The 15,501-nt window shown below is 41.2% G+C and overlaps 1 protein-coding gene across 1 annotated transcript in view; it reads left to right on the top strand.

Annotated features, from left to right (window-relative positions):
* The window catches only part of MICU2 (mitochondrial calcium uptake 2), an 83,121-nt gene that overhangs the window by 48,758 nt on the left and 18,862 nt on the right, over positions 1 to 15,501 (top strand). Inside the window, exons 7-8 of the mRNA XM_070749814.1 lie at positions 3,255 to 3,320; positions 6,074 to 6,171. Of these exons, the coding sequence (XP_070605915.1) occupies positions 3,255 to 3,320; positions 6,074 to 6,171 (164 nt within the window). The remainder of the gene's footprint in view (positions 1 to 3,254; positions 3,321 to 6,073; positions 6,172 to 15,501) is intronic.

The following is a 15,501-nucleotide window of genomic DNA, read 5'->3' as shown; positions in this document are numbered from 1 at the left end:
ACTGGTAGGAAGTAAGATGAGTGGCCTAATATTGATTGCAACGGAAGTGCATGTTTTCCAAGAAATGACCCTTTGTGTATGCGCAGAAGGTTTTTTTAAATCTGCGGTGACCGGAGGACTGGTTTGGGAGCATGAACCGCCGGTCATCGCTGCTAGTTTGGTGAGTGGAGCCAAATTTCCGCTACCGGTTCTAAAGAACCTGCAGTAACCCACCACTGCCGCAGGGGCTATGCAACAGTCATCAGCAGTGGGCACAGGCTATAAAACACTTTTTCTGAGAGTTGGAACTTCAAACTGTTGTTAGATGAACAGGCCCAGGTCAAGGACTACCTGTGGGAGATGTCAGGAGAGATCATTTTTATTATTTAGAAAAAAGGTCACATGTTCCTTCCTCTGCTCACAACGATAAGCATAAGCACTTCTAAGCACCTTTAAATCCTGCACTTTCTGGTTCCTAACTTTGCCGTTATCATAAATAATAAATTTTATGCTCTTTTATTTTTGCTATCCATTTGAGGACCGGTGTTAACATCTTTGAAAGGTAGGGGGGCTTAGCAGTGCTGTACTGTACTCAGTTTCTTTCCACTCACATAATGCAAAATGTTTTAGGAAAAAAATATCTGCTGGATTATTACTTTGGGATTTAAAGCAATAAACCAAAGCAGTTTTTGATAGAAAACTTTTGAATCTAAACCTGTTTTTATTTTATAGACAGCCATGATTATTTAATTTAAAAGAAAACACCGCTTTGGATCAAACACATATCAATGTTTTGACTATTGTTTTGACCTCACCTACAAAAATGTTTTGACCTCACCTACAAAAAGATATTGACAAAATTGAACGGGTCCAAAGACGGGCTACAAGAATGGTGGAAGGTCTTAAGCATAAAATGTATCAGGAAAGACTCAATGAACTCAATCTGTATAGTCTGGAGGACAGAAGGGAAAGGGGGGACATGATCGAAACATTTAAATATGTTAAAGGGTTAAATAAGGTTCAGGAGGGAAGTGTTTTTAATAGGAAAGTGAACACAAGAACAAGGGGGCACAATCTGAAGTTAGTTGGGGGAAAGATCAAAAGCAACATGAGAAAATATTATTTCACTGAAAGAGTAGTAGATCCTTGGAACAAACTTCCAGCAGACGTGGTTGTTAAATCCACAGTAACTGGATTTAAACATGCCTGGGATAAACATATATTCAATAGTATAAGGGCAGACTAGATGGACCATGAGGTCTTTTTCTGCCGTCAGTCTTCTATGTTTCTATGTTTCTAAAATGCGCTCTTTCGGTAGGTTTTTAAAAGAGCTGCAATCTACAAAGTGAGATCATTTTTATTCAGTAGTGACTGTTTTAATTTAGAGTTGATGTCCGTGGTATCTAGCGAAAGCCTTTCTCACTGCTACTGCCTGAGAATCTTTTATCTAGAAATGGCAGGGGTAGAATAATATTTCCTACATGCATAGGAATGCGGCTTGCCAGTTAATTTTCCTAGTCAAATTGATAGTATCGTCCTATACTGTACTTCAGTCAGGAAGAATAAGCAAAAGAGAAATTAGGCTTCATAAACTGTCTGAAGAAAAAAAATTGAATTGGAAAATTCTTGCCCCCTCTATGTCAATGATTTTCAACCTTTCTTGAGCCATGGCACATTTTTTACATTTACGAAACCCTGGGACACATTGAGCAAGGGTGGGTGGGTGGGGGCTGCTAAAAAAAGTGTGGACAAAAAAATTCTCTCTCTCTTTTCATCTTTCTTTCTCTCTCTCTCTCCATCCCTCTTTCTTTCTCTTCCTTCCTTCCTCTTTTTTCTCCCTTCCTACCTCCCTCTATGTCTTTCTCTCTCTCTCCTTCCCTCCCTCTCTTTCTCTTTCTCTCTGTTGCTTTCTCTCTCTCTTGCTCTCTCTCTTTCTCTCTTGCTTTTTTTTTCTTGTTCTCTTTCTCTCTCTCTCTCTTGCTTTCTCTCTCTTGTTCTCTTTCTCGCTCGCTCACTCTTTCTCTCTCTTGCTTTCTTTCTTTCTCTCTCTTGCTTCCTTTCTCTCTTCCTTTCTCTCTCTCTCTTCCTTTCTTTCTCTCTCTGAGCTTCGCAGCACACCTGACTATGTCTCGCAGCACACTGGTTGAAAAACACTGCTCTATGTAAACTCTCATTTAACATTGAGATAAACCTCTTAAATCAATGGTATATAAATTTATCTGATTTTAATTTTCTCTGAAGCTATGCTTAAACTTGTGTTATACTTTTGTATGCATTTTAATATGTTTGTAATAAAGTCATTGTGCAACTAGTTCTTCCAATCACATGCCTAATACATACAATCGCACATCTCCAAAGAATGGTCACCTTCCCAAACAATGTGGACTGTGGATTGGTTTTCTCAGTTAAGGAGAATAATCAAGGCTGAGAAAAACACAAACAGGGATTATTCAAACAAAGCTTGAATCTATAATCCTCAGAAATGATAAGTGTAAAGCTCATTTTTATGGGTTTTTAAAGAATTAATATCAATGAGCGAGCAGGTTTACTTGGCACCATATTTATTCATGGAAAACCCTGGAGTAAAACATTCCTTCCTGCCCCTCTCCTTCCATCATTGTGAAGATAGAGTGGTAGCTCTACCTACAAACACCTCTACTTACAAACTTTTCTAGATAAGAACCGGGTGTTCAAGATTTTTTTTTGTCTCTACTCAAGAACTATTTTCCACTTACAAACCCAAGCCTCCGAAACTGTAACCGGAAAAAGCAGGGAGAAGCCTCCGTGGGGCCTCTCTAGGCATTTCCTGGGAAGAAACAGAGATGGAAAAGGCGGGGAGAAGCCTCCTTGGGGCCTCTCTAGGAATCTCTTGGGAGGAAAAAGGGCCTCCACCCTCCCTGTGGTTTCCCCAATCGCACACATTATTTGCTTTTTACATTGATTCCTATGGGAAAAATTGCTTCTTCTTACAAACTTTTCTACTTAAGAACCTGGTCATGGAACAAATTACGTTTGTAAGTAGAGGTACCACTGTACTTGGGCTTCCTTTCACACCTTAGATTTACTTTGTAATTCATTTATAATTTATACATTCTATGTTTGTTTAGTGTTCTTACACAAAAGATTTTCTACATAGAGAAAATTTCATAATAAACAAAGGAGACCTTATTCTTTGTAACCACATTAAATATTCTATGTATACTGTGGGAATGTCCTGCCCACTGTCAGAAGAATAAGATTTATTATAACATAATAAACATGTACTTTTGTTTTAGCTTCAGAAAATAATTGGAAAGCAAGATGAGTTTAAAACAGCTTCAGGAGAGGACATCCTGTCACAGGTAAGGTACCAGTCTAAGAATAGATTCATATGAATTTTCTGCTGCATCTATGTAACTTTTTGTCTGTTAAAATATATATGATGTTTACACTGTGTTTAGGATGTGATGTTTACACCATGTTTACGACGTGACACTTACAACTGACAAGGTTGTAAGTCGAAGACTTAATAGTTCACTTGAACAATGATGATTGTTCAAGCCACCCTCACCTGGTCACATGGCCGGAAAGCCACTCCTACACAGTCACATGACCAATAAGCCACACCCACAAAATAAGCCACACCCAAAAATGTTGGCTGCCCGTTACTGGCGCTAACCCATAAAGTATGGTGTTACTTGCGCAATAAGCATGATATATATCGAACTAATACAACTTGTAGATACAGTGATACCTTGTCTTACAAACTTAATTGGTTCCAGGATGAGGTTCTTAAGGTGAAAAATTTGTAAGACGAAACAATGTTTCCCATCAATGGAATCAATGGAAAAGCAATTAATGCGTGCAAGCCCAAAGTTCACCCTTTTTGCCAGCCAAAACGCCCATTTTTGCACTGCTGAGATTTCCCTGAGGTTTCCCTCCATGGGAAACACCACCTCCAGACTTCTGTGTTTTTGTGAAGCTGCAGGGGAATCCCAGCAAGGGAACCCCAGCATCGCAAAAACGAGTGCTTCGGTGCCAACAGAAGTCCAGAGGTGGGATTTCTCAGCGAAGGGAGCATCAGTGAAATCGCAGCATCGCAAAAACACCGAAGTCCTTGAAACCCCACCTCCGGACCTCTGTGTTTTTGCGATGCTGTGATTTCACTGAAGCTCCCCTCACTGGGAAACCCCACTTCTGGACTTCCGTTGCCAGTGAAGCACCCATTTTTGCGCTGCTGGGATTCCCCTGCAGCATCACAAAAACACGGAAGTCCAGAGGTGGGGTTTCCCATGGAGGGGAGCCTCAGGAGAATCCCAGCAGCACAAAAACAGGTGCTTCGCTGGCAACGGAAGTCTGGAGGCAGGGCATCCCAGCCGCAGTGATGGGTTTGTAAGGTGAAAATAGTTTGTAACAAGAGGCAAAAAAATCTTAAACCCTGGGTTTGTATCTCAAAAAGTTTGTATGACAAGGCATTTGTAAGACAAGGTATCACTGTAATCCTAAAATTCAAATAAACACTAGAATTTGAATCCATGAATAGATCTCTGTCTCATCTTCCTTTTTCAGCAGAATAAGAGACACAGAGGTCATGTAGATGTCATGAGGAGGGTACTTTTGAAATCCCTGTGGATTCCATGATGCTTAGTGTGTTGTTGTGTTCAAAGAATTGCCACTTAGTCTAAGTGATGAAAGAAAATTATAATGTACAAATCCCTCACTTTGCACACTTTCAACCTTCTGAAAAAAATAAAACAGCTAAAACACAGAAATACATTCCTTGACTTCTCTTAAGCATTTTTACTAAGGGGAGGTAACAAACCAACTACAGTGTTCCCTCGATTTTCGCGGGTTCGAACTTCGCGAATAGCCTATACCACAGTTTTTCAAACAATATTAATTAAAAAATACTTCGCGGGGTTTTTTCTATACCACGGTTTTTCCTGCCCAATGACATCATACATCATCACCAAACTAATAATTTTTGCAAAAAAATAACAAAAAAAATAATTATTGTTAATAAATAATTATGTTTATAAATATCAGGATCACTAATTGTCTTATTCAATGGTGAGTACCAGTAATAATGGTGAGTAAATGGTTGTTAAGGTAATGGGAAATGGTAATTTAGGGGTTTAAAGTGTTAAGAGAAGGCTTGTGATACTGTCCATAGCCAAAAATAGTGTATTTACTTCCGCATCTCTACTTCGCGGAAATTCGACTTTCGCGGGCGATCTCAGAACGCATCCCCCGCGAAAATCGAGGGAACACTGTATATATGAATTATTTATTTCTCTTGAATAAGAAATAGATGAATTCATGTAGCTATTAGGTTCATATTTTGGCATATCTAACTGCATAAGTAAATTTAAATTTATGACTCTTTACTTTTTTACCTTTTTCTAAAGTAAATCTAGTTTTACCAGATAGAGATAAATTCTTACTGGAATCGGTGCTATTTATAAACTGTAAATATTCACTTGCAAGTATCACAATACATATTTTAAGTGGCTTTTTTTTTTTACAAATCACAGACTCCTGGAGTACATTTTAAAAAGTTGCATTAATAACTAACAAAATATGTGTTGTAATGATTCATTTGAAATATTTTTCTTCGCTGGTAAGAATAGAAATAATATTTTAAAGTAGATGCAGTTGTCATGCAACGCTTCCTTGTGTGAATGTTTCTTTTTCAAAATGAGACTCTTCTTGAAACCTGTGTGATCAACATTAAAAACTAATAATAATTTTTTTTCATATACCCATTGGAAATGGGACTGAAATATTCTGATATTTCTTTTGAAATTGGGAACTGCATACATGTCCGTTCAGCTAAATCCTATATTATAAAAGAGAAAGTGATTTTTAACACCAAGATAGAACTTGGAAAAGTTGTTGTTTAAAGTCTGATCAAACAAAGTTATATTATCCTAATAAATTGCTTCATTTCTATGAAGCCCTCTTTCTTCATTTAAAGTTCATCTTGGATTTTAGTTTGCACTGTACGGGGTAAACAATTCCATCTTTTGCTTCAGTTATTTAGGACAGGATTCCAAAAACACAAATAGATCGGGAGGTATTGCACCAAATGTTAACTCCTGAATTATTTTTGCAGGAATCCGAAATGGAATGTGCTGATATCAACACCATGTTACTGGTCCATTTTTTTGGAAAAGGTGGAAAAGATAAACTTCACTATTCGGAATTCCAAAGGTAGCGTTATAAAACCTTTGAATTGAGCTTACATATTTAAAACAGATAAACCTGGATAAGGATTATGATGAACGGGTTTGTGAGGCCAAAACAGGACATGGGTTTAGTACTCTTTTAAAACTTATTCCAGATTTCTCAGGTGGTTAATCCAATACTTCTGAAGGCAAAGGGGAACCAAGGATTTAATAATGTAAGCTCTCAAAGCGTGAACATCTTTGGTAGGTAGGTAGGTAGGTAGGTTGGTTGGTTGGTTGGTTGGTTGGCTGGCTGGCTGGCTGGCTGGCTGGTTGGTTGGTTGGTTGGTTGGTTGGTTGGTTGGTTGGTTGGTTTATGTATTTATGTATTTGTTTGTTTGTTTGCCGTTTCCCCCCGAAAATAAGACACTGTCTTATATTAATTTTTGCTCCAAAAGTTGTGCTACGTCTTATTTTCGGGGGGTGCCTTATATTTCTCAAATAAGACAACTTCACAGGCAGAAAAGCTGACACCCCCAAAGAAAGTGTACCGTACGGTACACTGATTACGGTACGGTACCTGTCGGTATGGCACACACACACACAAACGACGGCACTTATATGGTACAACAGTATACTCCCGCTATTGCAGCTTCTGGCCACCAGAGGAACTACAGTCTACGAACTGTAGTGGAGACTGTAATGGCGATGAGACAGCAGCAGACTGTATCTGCTGTACTGGACGGTACAAAGCGATGGAAGGAGCCAGCAGGGGACGCCACATTATTACGGTACCGCTATGAACAGCTTTGAATGGTACCGTGTGTTTTTCCACCGTACCGTATGTAAACTTGACTACGCCTTATTTTCGGGGGGTGCATTATATTAGCAAATTCTGCAAAACCTCTGACATGCCTTACTTTCGGGGTACGTCTTATTTTCGGGGAAACAGGGTGTTTATTTCAACTTCTATGCCACCCAATCCAGAAGGACTCAGGGTGGCTTACAACAATATAAAATTACAATAACATCAGCAATAAAAAGAAGTCAAGAAAAAGGAACTAATATCTAAAATCCTAATTAAAACTTAATACAAGTAGATGACTTCAAGTCCACATTTCGCTTTTTTGGTTTGCATTGCAATTTTTTTGTAAATCAACCAGGTTGTCCACATGGGCCAAAAAACCACGACAAACTGGGATGAATGTTGATGTTGCTTTCAATTAATGTCAACTACAGGCGCTCCTTGACTTAACAACTTAGTCTACTTGGTGACCATTCGAAATTACAATGCCACTGAAAAATGCAGTTAACCAATGGTTCTCACACGTATGCCCATCAAAGCTTCCTCTCGTGATCAGAATTCAGGCGCTTGGCAACCCACAGGTGTTTGTGAGAAGTGCAGGGTCCTGAGATCATGTGATCACTGTTTGCGACCTACTAGCAAAGCTAATGGAGGAAGTTGGATTAATAACTTCACGACTCACTTAATAACCATGACAAAAAAAGGTCATAAAATTGAGTATGGTTCACTTAACACCCATCTAACTTAGCAATGGAAATTCTGGTTTTAATTGTGGTCATAAGTCAAGGACTACTTTGCATCATCCTGTTTTAGTCTTTGTTGCAAGATATAAACATGTTACTTTGGAATCTCATCATGATTTTTTATAGCCTTTTAAAAATATTTGTCATATCTTTTGCTTCAGAAGGATCCCAAATAACTTTCCATATTTGGGACACGGTGGTAATTACATTAGATGTTATTTCAAGGTAGTGTTTCCCTCTGGAATGCTTTAATAGAACTAATTTTTACAGGGCTATTCCCAGAAAATTCCTAGACTAAGTTCTTACTTTTAGACATTTAATAAAACAAGTCATGCTTAACGAATAGTAGAGATTCTGACTGTCTTCATCTATCTTCTTTAGAGATTATTACAATTCTGCATTTTTAATTTTATATTTTGTTATATTTTTGCTTAGACATAGCAAGCCTAAGAATCTGGAACAGTCAAAAACTTGCAATACAGTTGGTCATTATTTTCTTAGTGGATATATATACTACTATCTAGAATGTTTTATTCTCAGCTAAAACCTAAATAGGAGTTTCTGGAAATGGATGAGATATTCATTTAGTTCTCATTCCAGTACAAATTTATCGGATTAAAATTTTCCCAATTAAAAGTTGGTTATTCTCTGGTATTTGTAAATTTCTGAATGCTGTGCTACAACTTTTGAATAAAGTGCAAAGCTGGATAAATGGTCACACACACACAAATGTATATTGCTGAAAGTAGCTAAATGCATTTTACATGGAAATTTAATTGCAGAATAGTAATACAGTAATACCTTGTCTTACGAACTTAATTGGTTCCGAAACAAGGTTTGTAAGGTGAAAAGTTTGTAAGACAAAACATTGTTTCCTATAGGAATCAATGTAAAAGCAAATAATGCGTGCAAACTCATTAGGAAAATCTTTTGGAGAGATTTGGGGCGAGATACGAAGCTTTTGGGGGAGCGATATTTGGAGAAATGTGGGCAAGATACAAAGCTTTTGGGGGAGCGATTTTTGGAGAGATTTGGGGCAAGATAGGAAGCTTTTGGACTGGCGATTTTAGCAGCGAGATGGGCTGAAGGAAGTGGCAGGCTAGGGGGGATTTTGGCAGCAGGATGGGGCGGCTGCGGGGAACAGAGGAAGTGGAGGGCTAGAGGGGAAAGGTGCAGGGAAATGGGGCAGCTCCAGTGTTCCCTGCCTCAGGTACAAGCAAAAGGGGGCGGGGAATTCCGATGGGGAATTCCCATGCAAGCAAATGGGAAATCCCGGCGGTGACAGTCACAAGACAGGGGAATCCCTTCGGCAGTCAAATAGCTGATGCACGGTAGGAGAGCTCAGGCGAACGCAGTAAGAGAGCCCATGGACCCGGGCACAGGTTCATAAGACGGAAAGGGTTTTTAAGACAAAGCAAGGAAATCTTAAACTCCCGGTTCGTATCTCGAAAGGTTCGTATGACGAGGGGTTTGTATCACGAGGTACACTGTATTAGAAAAATATGCATGCAAATCATGCAAACATTGTATCTACTTTGATTTAAAAATAATGTAGAATAGTGGGGAGATGACATTAAGATAGGAAAAAGGAGAAATTCAGATTTTGTCATGCCTAATACAGTGTTCCCTCGATTTCCGCGGGGGATGCGTTCCGAGACCGCCCGCGAAAGTCGAATTTCCGCGAAGTAGAGATGCGGAAGTAAATACACCATTTTTGGCTATGGACAGTATCACAAGCCATCCCTTAACTCTTTAAACCCCTAAATTACCATTTCCCATTCCCTTAACAACCATTTACTCATCATTATTACTGGTACTCACCATTGAATAAGACACTTAGTGATCCTGATATTTATAAACATAATTATTTATTAACAATAATTATTTTTTTTGTTATTTATTTGCAAAAATTATTCGTTTGGCAATGACATATGACGTCATTGGGTGGGAAAAACCGTGGTATAGGGAAAAAAACCAGAAAGTATTTTTTAATTAATATTTTTTGAAAAACCGTGGTATAGGCTATTCGCGAAGTTTGAACCCGCGAAAATCGAGGGAACACTGTACCTCAAAAACCTGCCCTTCCATGGGTTTAGGATACGTTCCATCTCTGTGAGGGACTAAGTTTTTGATATGCTTCAATTCTAAATGTGTTCATTTCCTTTGCTCCTTTTTCTAAAGGTACAGTGGGGTCTTTATCTGTGTTTAAATCCAGAGTGCACCAGTAAAAGACTGTTTGCATTTATAGTGTGAAGTGGAATGTCTCGGGTTATTAGATAAAATCCAGCATTGATCCAATGAGGCGTGACACTGATTATTCTGTGTACCCACTACACTCAACAAATGTAGGTTAAAGATCTCTGCCTACCGCACAGATAGAAGCTTGTAATCAAAATTGCCCTCCCACATTTTGCTCTTAGGGTAAGTATAGGGTTTTATATAGGTAACTTTTCAACAGAGGCATTTCTTTCTCATGCGCTTGGTATGCCGTCTCCTTATCACTGACCACATATATCCACAATCCATCTGCATTGTGACATGACAGTGTAGTTTGTTTTAATGCACAGAAAGATGAATGAAAGGATCAGTGTCTTATTTTTCTTTAAAGCCCTGCGCAGATATCACTTTTCACATTATTTTATTTGTAAGTAACTCAAGCACATCGTTTTCTGGGGTTCTGTTGTTCAGGGAAAAATGCGATTTCTATCTCGCCGTTTTTCACATTTTCTACCTCGCATGGGAGGCTATTGTTGGCCTTTTGATCAAAGTGGCACGATGTTTTTACAACAGATGACGGATGAGCTGTACAGACATAGATCATTGTCAAAGGCAGAGGGGGGAAATGATGGCAAATGCTTTTATCATTTTCCAAGTTCTTGTTAAAAAGGCTTCCCATTGATCAGCGGGGTAGCCAGAGAAAGCAGGAGTGATTACATTTGATTAGGCTGCTTTAAAACCTGTCACAGAAGCTTAGATATTGTTAACTATGTAATTTACATTCCTTAAAATGATGTGGATGGGGAGAGGGGGGGAAAAGGATTCATTCATAAGGCTTAATGGTGCTTATGTATGCTTAAGAGATTTTGGTGTTTTTTTTTCAAAATGCTGAAATGAAATGTAGGCTTCATTATTTAGTCTTTCACTTTCCCTGTTGATTTGTTGTTCTTTGCAACACATAATTTAAAGTGAGCATGCAGAAGTGGCTTTAAATCATGCTACACAGCAAGTCTTCTGTGTAGAAGATCATTACACGGGTTGTGACTTCTTCGCGGTGCACTTGATTCATTTTAATTTATTCTCTACCATTAAGAAGGCAATTTGCCTCATATTCATGTTATAGATTTCCTGCCGGCAATAAAGCTTTTAAATTAGCATTGGGGTTTTTTTTTTCAAGCATATGCAAAATAGGAAGGGAAACTCAGAAGGGCTAAACTTGAAGTTTAGCAAGAATTCTGACTTACTCCATCACTCTGCTAAACAAATGATTCTCTCACCACTGTCAAACTATTCATTAAGGCTGCACTACTATTACTATTAGTCTTTTCATAGTTCCTATCACCCATGTACTCCCACTTATTATTTGTTGTGGTTGGCTCTGGCCCAGCTCCTGCCCCAGGGAATTGGGAGGTGGATGCAGGGGGGAAATCAACATGTCACAGGCCTGTGTTACTGCCGACAGAATCAGTTCAGAGTTTAGTTTCCTCCGACGAAGAAGAAGGTGGGAGTGACTTGGCAGAGGAGGGCTTGGCACACAGCCCAGGCAGTCAATCTCCCTTATCTTCTGTTGATTCAGATGATGACATTTTGGACCCACGCAAGCGCAGAATTATGCGTAGAAGAGACCAAGTAAGAACATATTACAGGAAATAAGGGAGGCCACCTGTGTTTGGGTGGGGCTCCAGTAATTAGGGCTGCTGCTATAAATAGCAGCATGTGGGTTTGGCCATTGTGGAAGAATATCTGATCGGAGTTCCTCAGGAATCTGGTGTTGCTGGACTTTGTTGCTTTTTCACGCCTTTGAAACCAAAGCAGAGCAGCGTGCGTGTGTGTGTGTCTCACTTCCTTGGAAGAGGAAGGGGTGTGAAGTGTCTTCACAGCTGCTAGCTAAGTACTTAATGACTGCTTAAGGGAAATTGTACAGACTACCCGGTTGTTTTGGGAAGAGTGCTCTTTGCAATACAAAAAGAGTGCTTTGTTTACCGGTATTCCGAATTTTGTGATAAAGAACATTGTTTTGAATTTTCAAACGTGTGTGTGTGTCTGAAATTTGTACCCTTGAATTTTCAGGAGGCTCCTATCAGAGAACCCACCAGAACATTATTATTATTATTATTATTATTATTATTATTATTATTATTATTATTAATTAGATTTGTATGCCACCCTTCTCTGAAAACTCAGGGCGGTTCACAGAATAAATATAGAAACAAAGCGTACAAAACAAATCTAATACATTAAAAAACTATAGCTAAAAACCCTATATACAGTGATCCCCCGATCGTTGCGAGGGTTCCGTTCCAGGACCCCCCGCAACGAGCGGGTTTTCACGAAGTAGCGCTGCGGAAGTAAAAACACCATCTGCGCATGCGCAGATGGTGTTTTTACTCCCGCAGCGCTAGCGAGGAGCCGAAGATTGGGGTTCCTGTTTTAAAATGTCGCCGCCGGCATGGGCGGCTTGCCAGCACCCCCCCGGACCCCCAACCCGGGTTTGGGGGGCTGCTAGGAAGCCGCCCATGCCGGCGGCGACGTTTTAAAACAGCCGCGCCGCTTTCCAATGAGTCCCGAAGACAAACGTCAAACTTCCGCGTTTGTCTTCGGGACTCATTGGAAAGCGGCGCGGCTGTTTTAAAACATCGCCGCCGGCATGGGCGGCTTGCCAGCACCCCCCCGGACCCCCAACCCGGGTTTGGGGGGCTGCTAGGAAGCCGCCCATGCCGGCGGCGACGTTTTAAAACAGCCGCGCCGCTTTCCAATGAGTCCCGAAGACAAACGTCAGGTAGGCTGCGGACAAGCCGTTCGCTCGGGCCGCTTCCCAGCTGAGTACTCAGCTGGGAAGCGGCCGAGCGAAGCGGCAGCAGCGAGGAGTTTGCGTGGGCGGTGGGGAAACTCCTCGCTGATGCCCGCCAAGAGGGGGAAGACCTAGGGAAGCCGCCCAGCAGCTGATCTGCCCGGCGCCATCTACGCATGCGTGCCCATAGAAAAAAGGGCACGCATGCGCAGATGGTGTTTTGACTTCCGGGTTGAAAAATCGCAAATTAGCCTGTTCGCAATGGTCGGGGACGCAATAACCGGGGATCACTGTATTACTCAATCAGACAATCCAATCACACCATGCATCACATTTATTAGTCCCACTTAAAACCTGTTGCTTGTATCTTTACCATTTCTATTAATATTGTTTCCTATTTGCTTATTTGTACCCTATGACAATCATTAAGTGTTGTACCTCAGGATTCTTAATAAATATATCTTTACTTTTGTGTACATTGAGAGCATAAGCACCAAAGACAAATTCTTTCATACTTGGCAATCGCTCAGTCTTACCAGGGTTGAGCTGAAGCCTCAATTACCACCATTTTGGCATCACCGTGGTTAAAAATGGATGGCCATGCCTCTGCAATGTTCCAGCTCCCTTTATCTTCTTTTACCTTTGTTTTCTTTCACATCAAGAACTCCACAGGGTGCCTGAGTGAGTTTCTGTCCCCAAATTGCTAATAAAACCTGATTGAAATGAACCTAGAAAATCAGTTTTCTCGGTAGACTAGTGGATAAAGGAAGTAAAAGATGCAGTCGCTCTTGTTTTGTTCTCTATGTGAAGAGAGCCAAAGGTATATAGAAACTGTCCACCTAGAACGACCTAATCAAACTGCTGCTACAGTTGGCTTATCTTGTAAGAAGCAACAAGAATGTTTTGTTCCCTCCAGGGAGCATCTCAAATTTGTCAAATGTTCATTTGGCTTAAAAAAAAAAGTTGGGGCAAAAGAATGGCTACTAGCAACTATAGGATGTGTCTAGAATAGAGTAGAATTTATTTATTTATTTATTTATTTATTTATTTATTATTTGGATTTGTATGCCGCCCCTCTCCAAAGACTCGGGGCGGCTCACAACAAGTAGAACAAATCATAAATAATCTAACAGACACGCACACAAGCATACCATGCATAAATTAAACATGCCCAGGGGGAGATGTTTCAGTTCCCCCATGCCTGACGGCAAAGGTGGGTTTTAAGGAGTTTACGGAAGGCAGGAAGAGTAGGGGCAGTTCTAATCTCCGGGGGGAGCTGCTTCCAGAGGGCCGGTGCCGCCACAGAGAAGGCTCTTCCCCTGGGGCCCGCCAACTGACATTGTTTAGTTGACGGGACCCGGAGAAGGCCCACTCTGTGGGACCTAATCGGTCGCTGGGATTCGTGCGGCAGGAGGCGGTCTCGGAGATATTCTGGTCCAATGCCATGAAGGGCTTTAAAGGTCATAACCAACACTTTGAATTGTGACCGGAAACTGATCGGCAGCCAATGCAGACTGCGGAGTGATGGTGAAATATGGGCATACCTAGGTAAGCCCATGACTGCTCTCGCAGCTGCATTCTGCACGATCTGAAGTTTCCGAATACTTTTCAAAGGTAGCCCCATGTAGAGAGCATTACAGTAGTCGAACCTCGAGGTGATGAGGGCATGAGTGACTGTGAGCAATGAGTCCCGGTCCAGATAGGGCCGCAACTGGTACACCAGGCGAACCTGGGCAAACGGCCCCCTCGCCACAGCTGAGAGATGGTTTTCTAATGTGAGCTGTGGATCGAGGAGGACGCCCAAGTTGTGGACCCTCTCTGAGGGGGTCAATAATTCCCCCCCCCCCCGGGTAATGGACAGACAGGTGGGATTGTCCTTGGGAGGCAAAACCCACAGCCACTCCGTCTTATCCGGGTTGAGTTTGAGTCTGTTGACACCCATCCAGGCCCCAACAGCCTCCAGGCACCGGCACATCACTTCCACCGCTTCGTTGACTGGGCATGGGGTGGAGATGTAGAGCTGGGTATCATCAGCATATTGATGATACCTCACCCCATGTCCTTGGATGATCTCGCCCAGCGGTTTCATGTAGATGTTAAATAGCAGGCAGGATTCCGCTGATGCAATCAAGGCGGCATGGTACACGCATCTTGCCGCCTTGAGCGCCACTTTGTAAGTCTTAATAAAAGCTCTTACAAGTGTTCAATCAGATTCAGACCTACTCTTCCTCCATCGCTTCTCTAGACGTCTCTTTTGGCTCTACGGGGTCTACGGGGTCTAACGCCACAGAGAGGTCGCAAAGGCGCAATCCAGTCAAGAGCCTCCGCCGCAGCCCTGTTCCAGGCCTCTGCGAGAGACTCCGCCGAACTGTGGACGAGTGCCTCTGGAATAACCCCAAGTTCCGTCTGAAAGCCCTCTGGGTCCATCAGGCATCTGGGGCGGAACATCTTCATTGGTTCCGCCTCCCTGCGGAATAGAATAGAATTTTATTGGCCAAGTGTGATTGGACACACAAGGAATTTGTCTTGGTGCATATGCTCTCAGCGTACATAAAATAAAATATACATTTGTCAAGAATCATGTGGTACAACACTTAATGATTGTCATAAGGGTCAAATAAGCAATGAAGATGCAATATTAATAAAAATCTTAGGATATAAGCAACAAGTTACAGTTATACAGTCTACATGGGAGGAAATGGGTGATAGGAATGATGAGAAAAACTAGTAGAATAGAAGTGCAGATTTAGTAGAACGTCTGACAGTGTCGAGGGAATTATTTGTTTAGTAGAGTGATGGCGTTCAGAAAAAAACTGTTCT

This window comes from Erythrolamprus reginae, chromosome 4, assembly GCF_031021105.1.
Source record: "Erythrolamprus reginae isolate rEryReg1 chromosome 4, rEryReg1.hap1, whole genome shotgun sequence".
In the NCBI taxonomy this organism is placed as follows: domain Eukaryota; kingdom Metazoa; phylum Chordata; class Lepidosauria; order Squamata; family Dipsadidae; genus Erythrolamprus; species Erythrolamprus reginae.
This window is presented reverse-complemented; position numbering and strand designations above follow the sequence as displayed.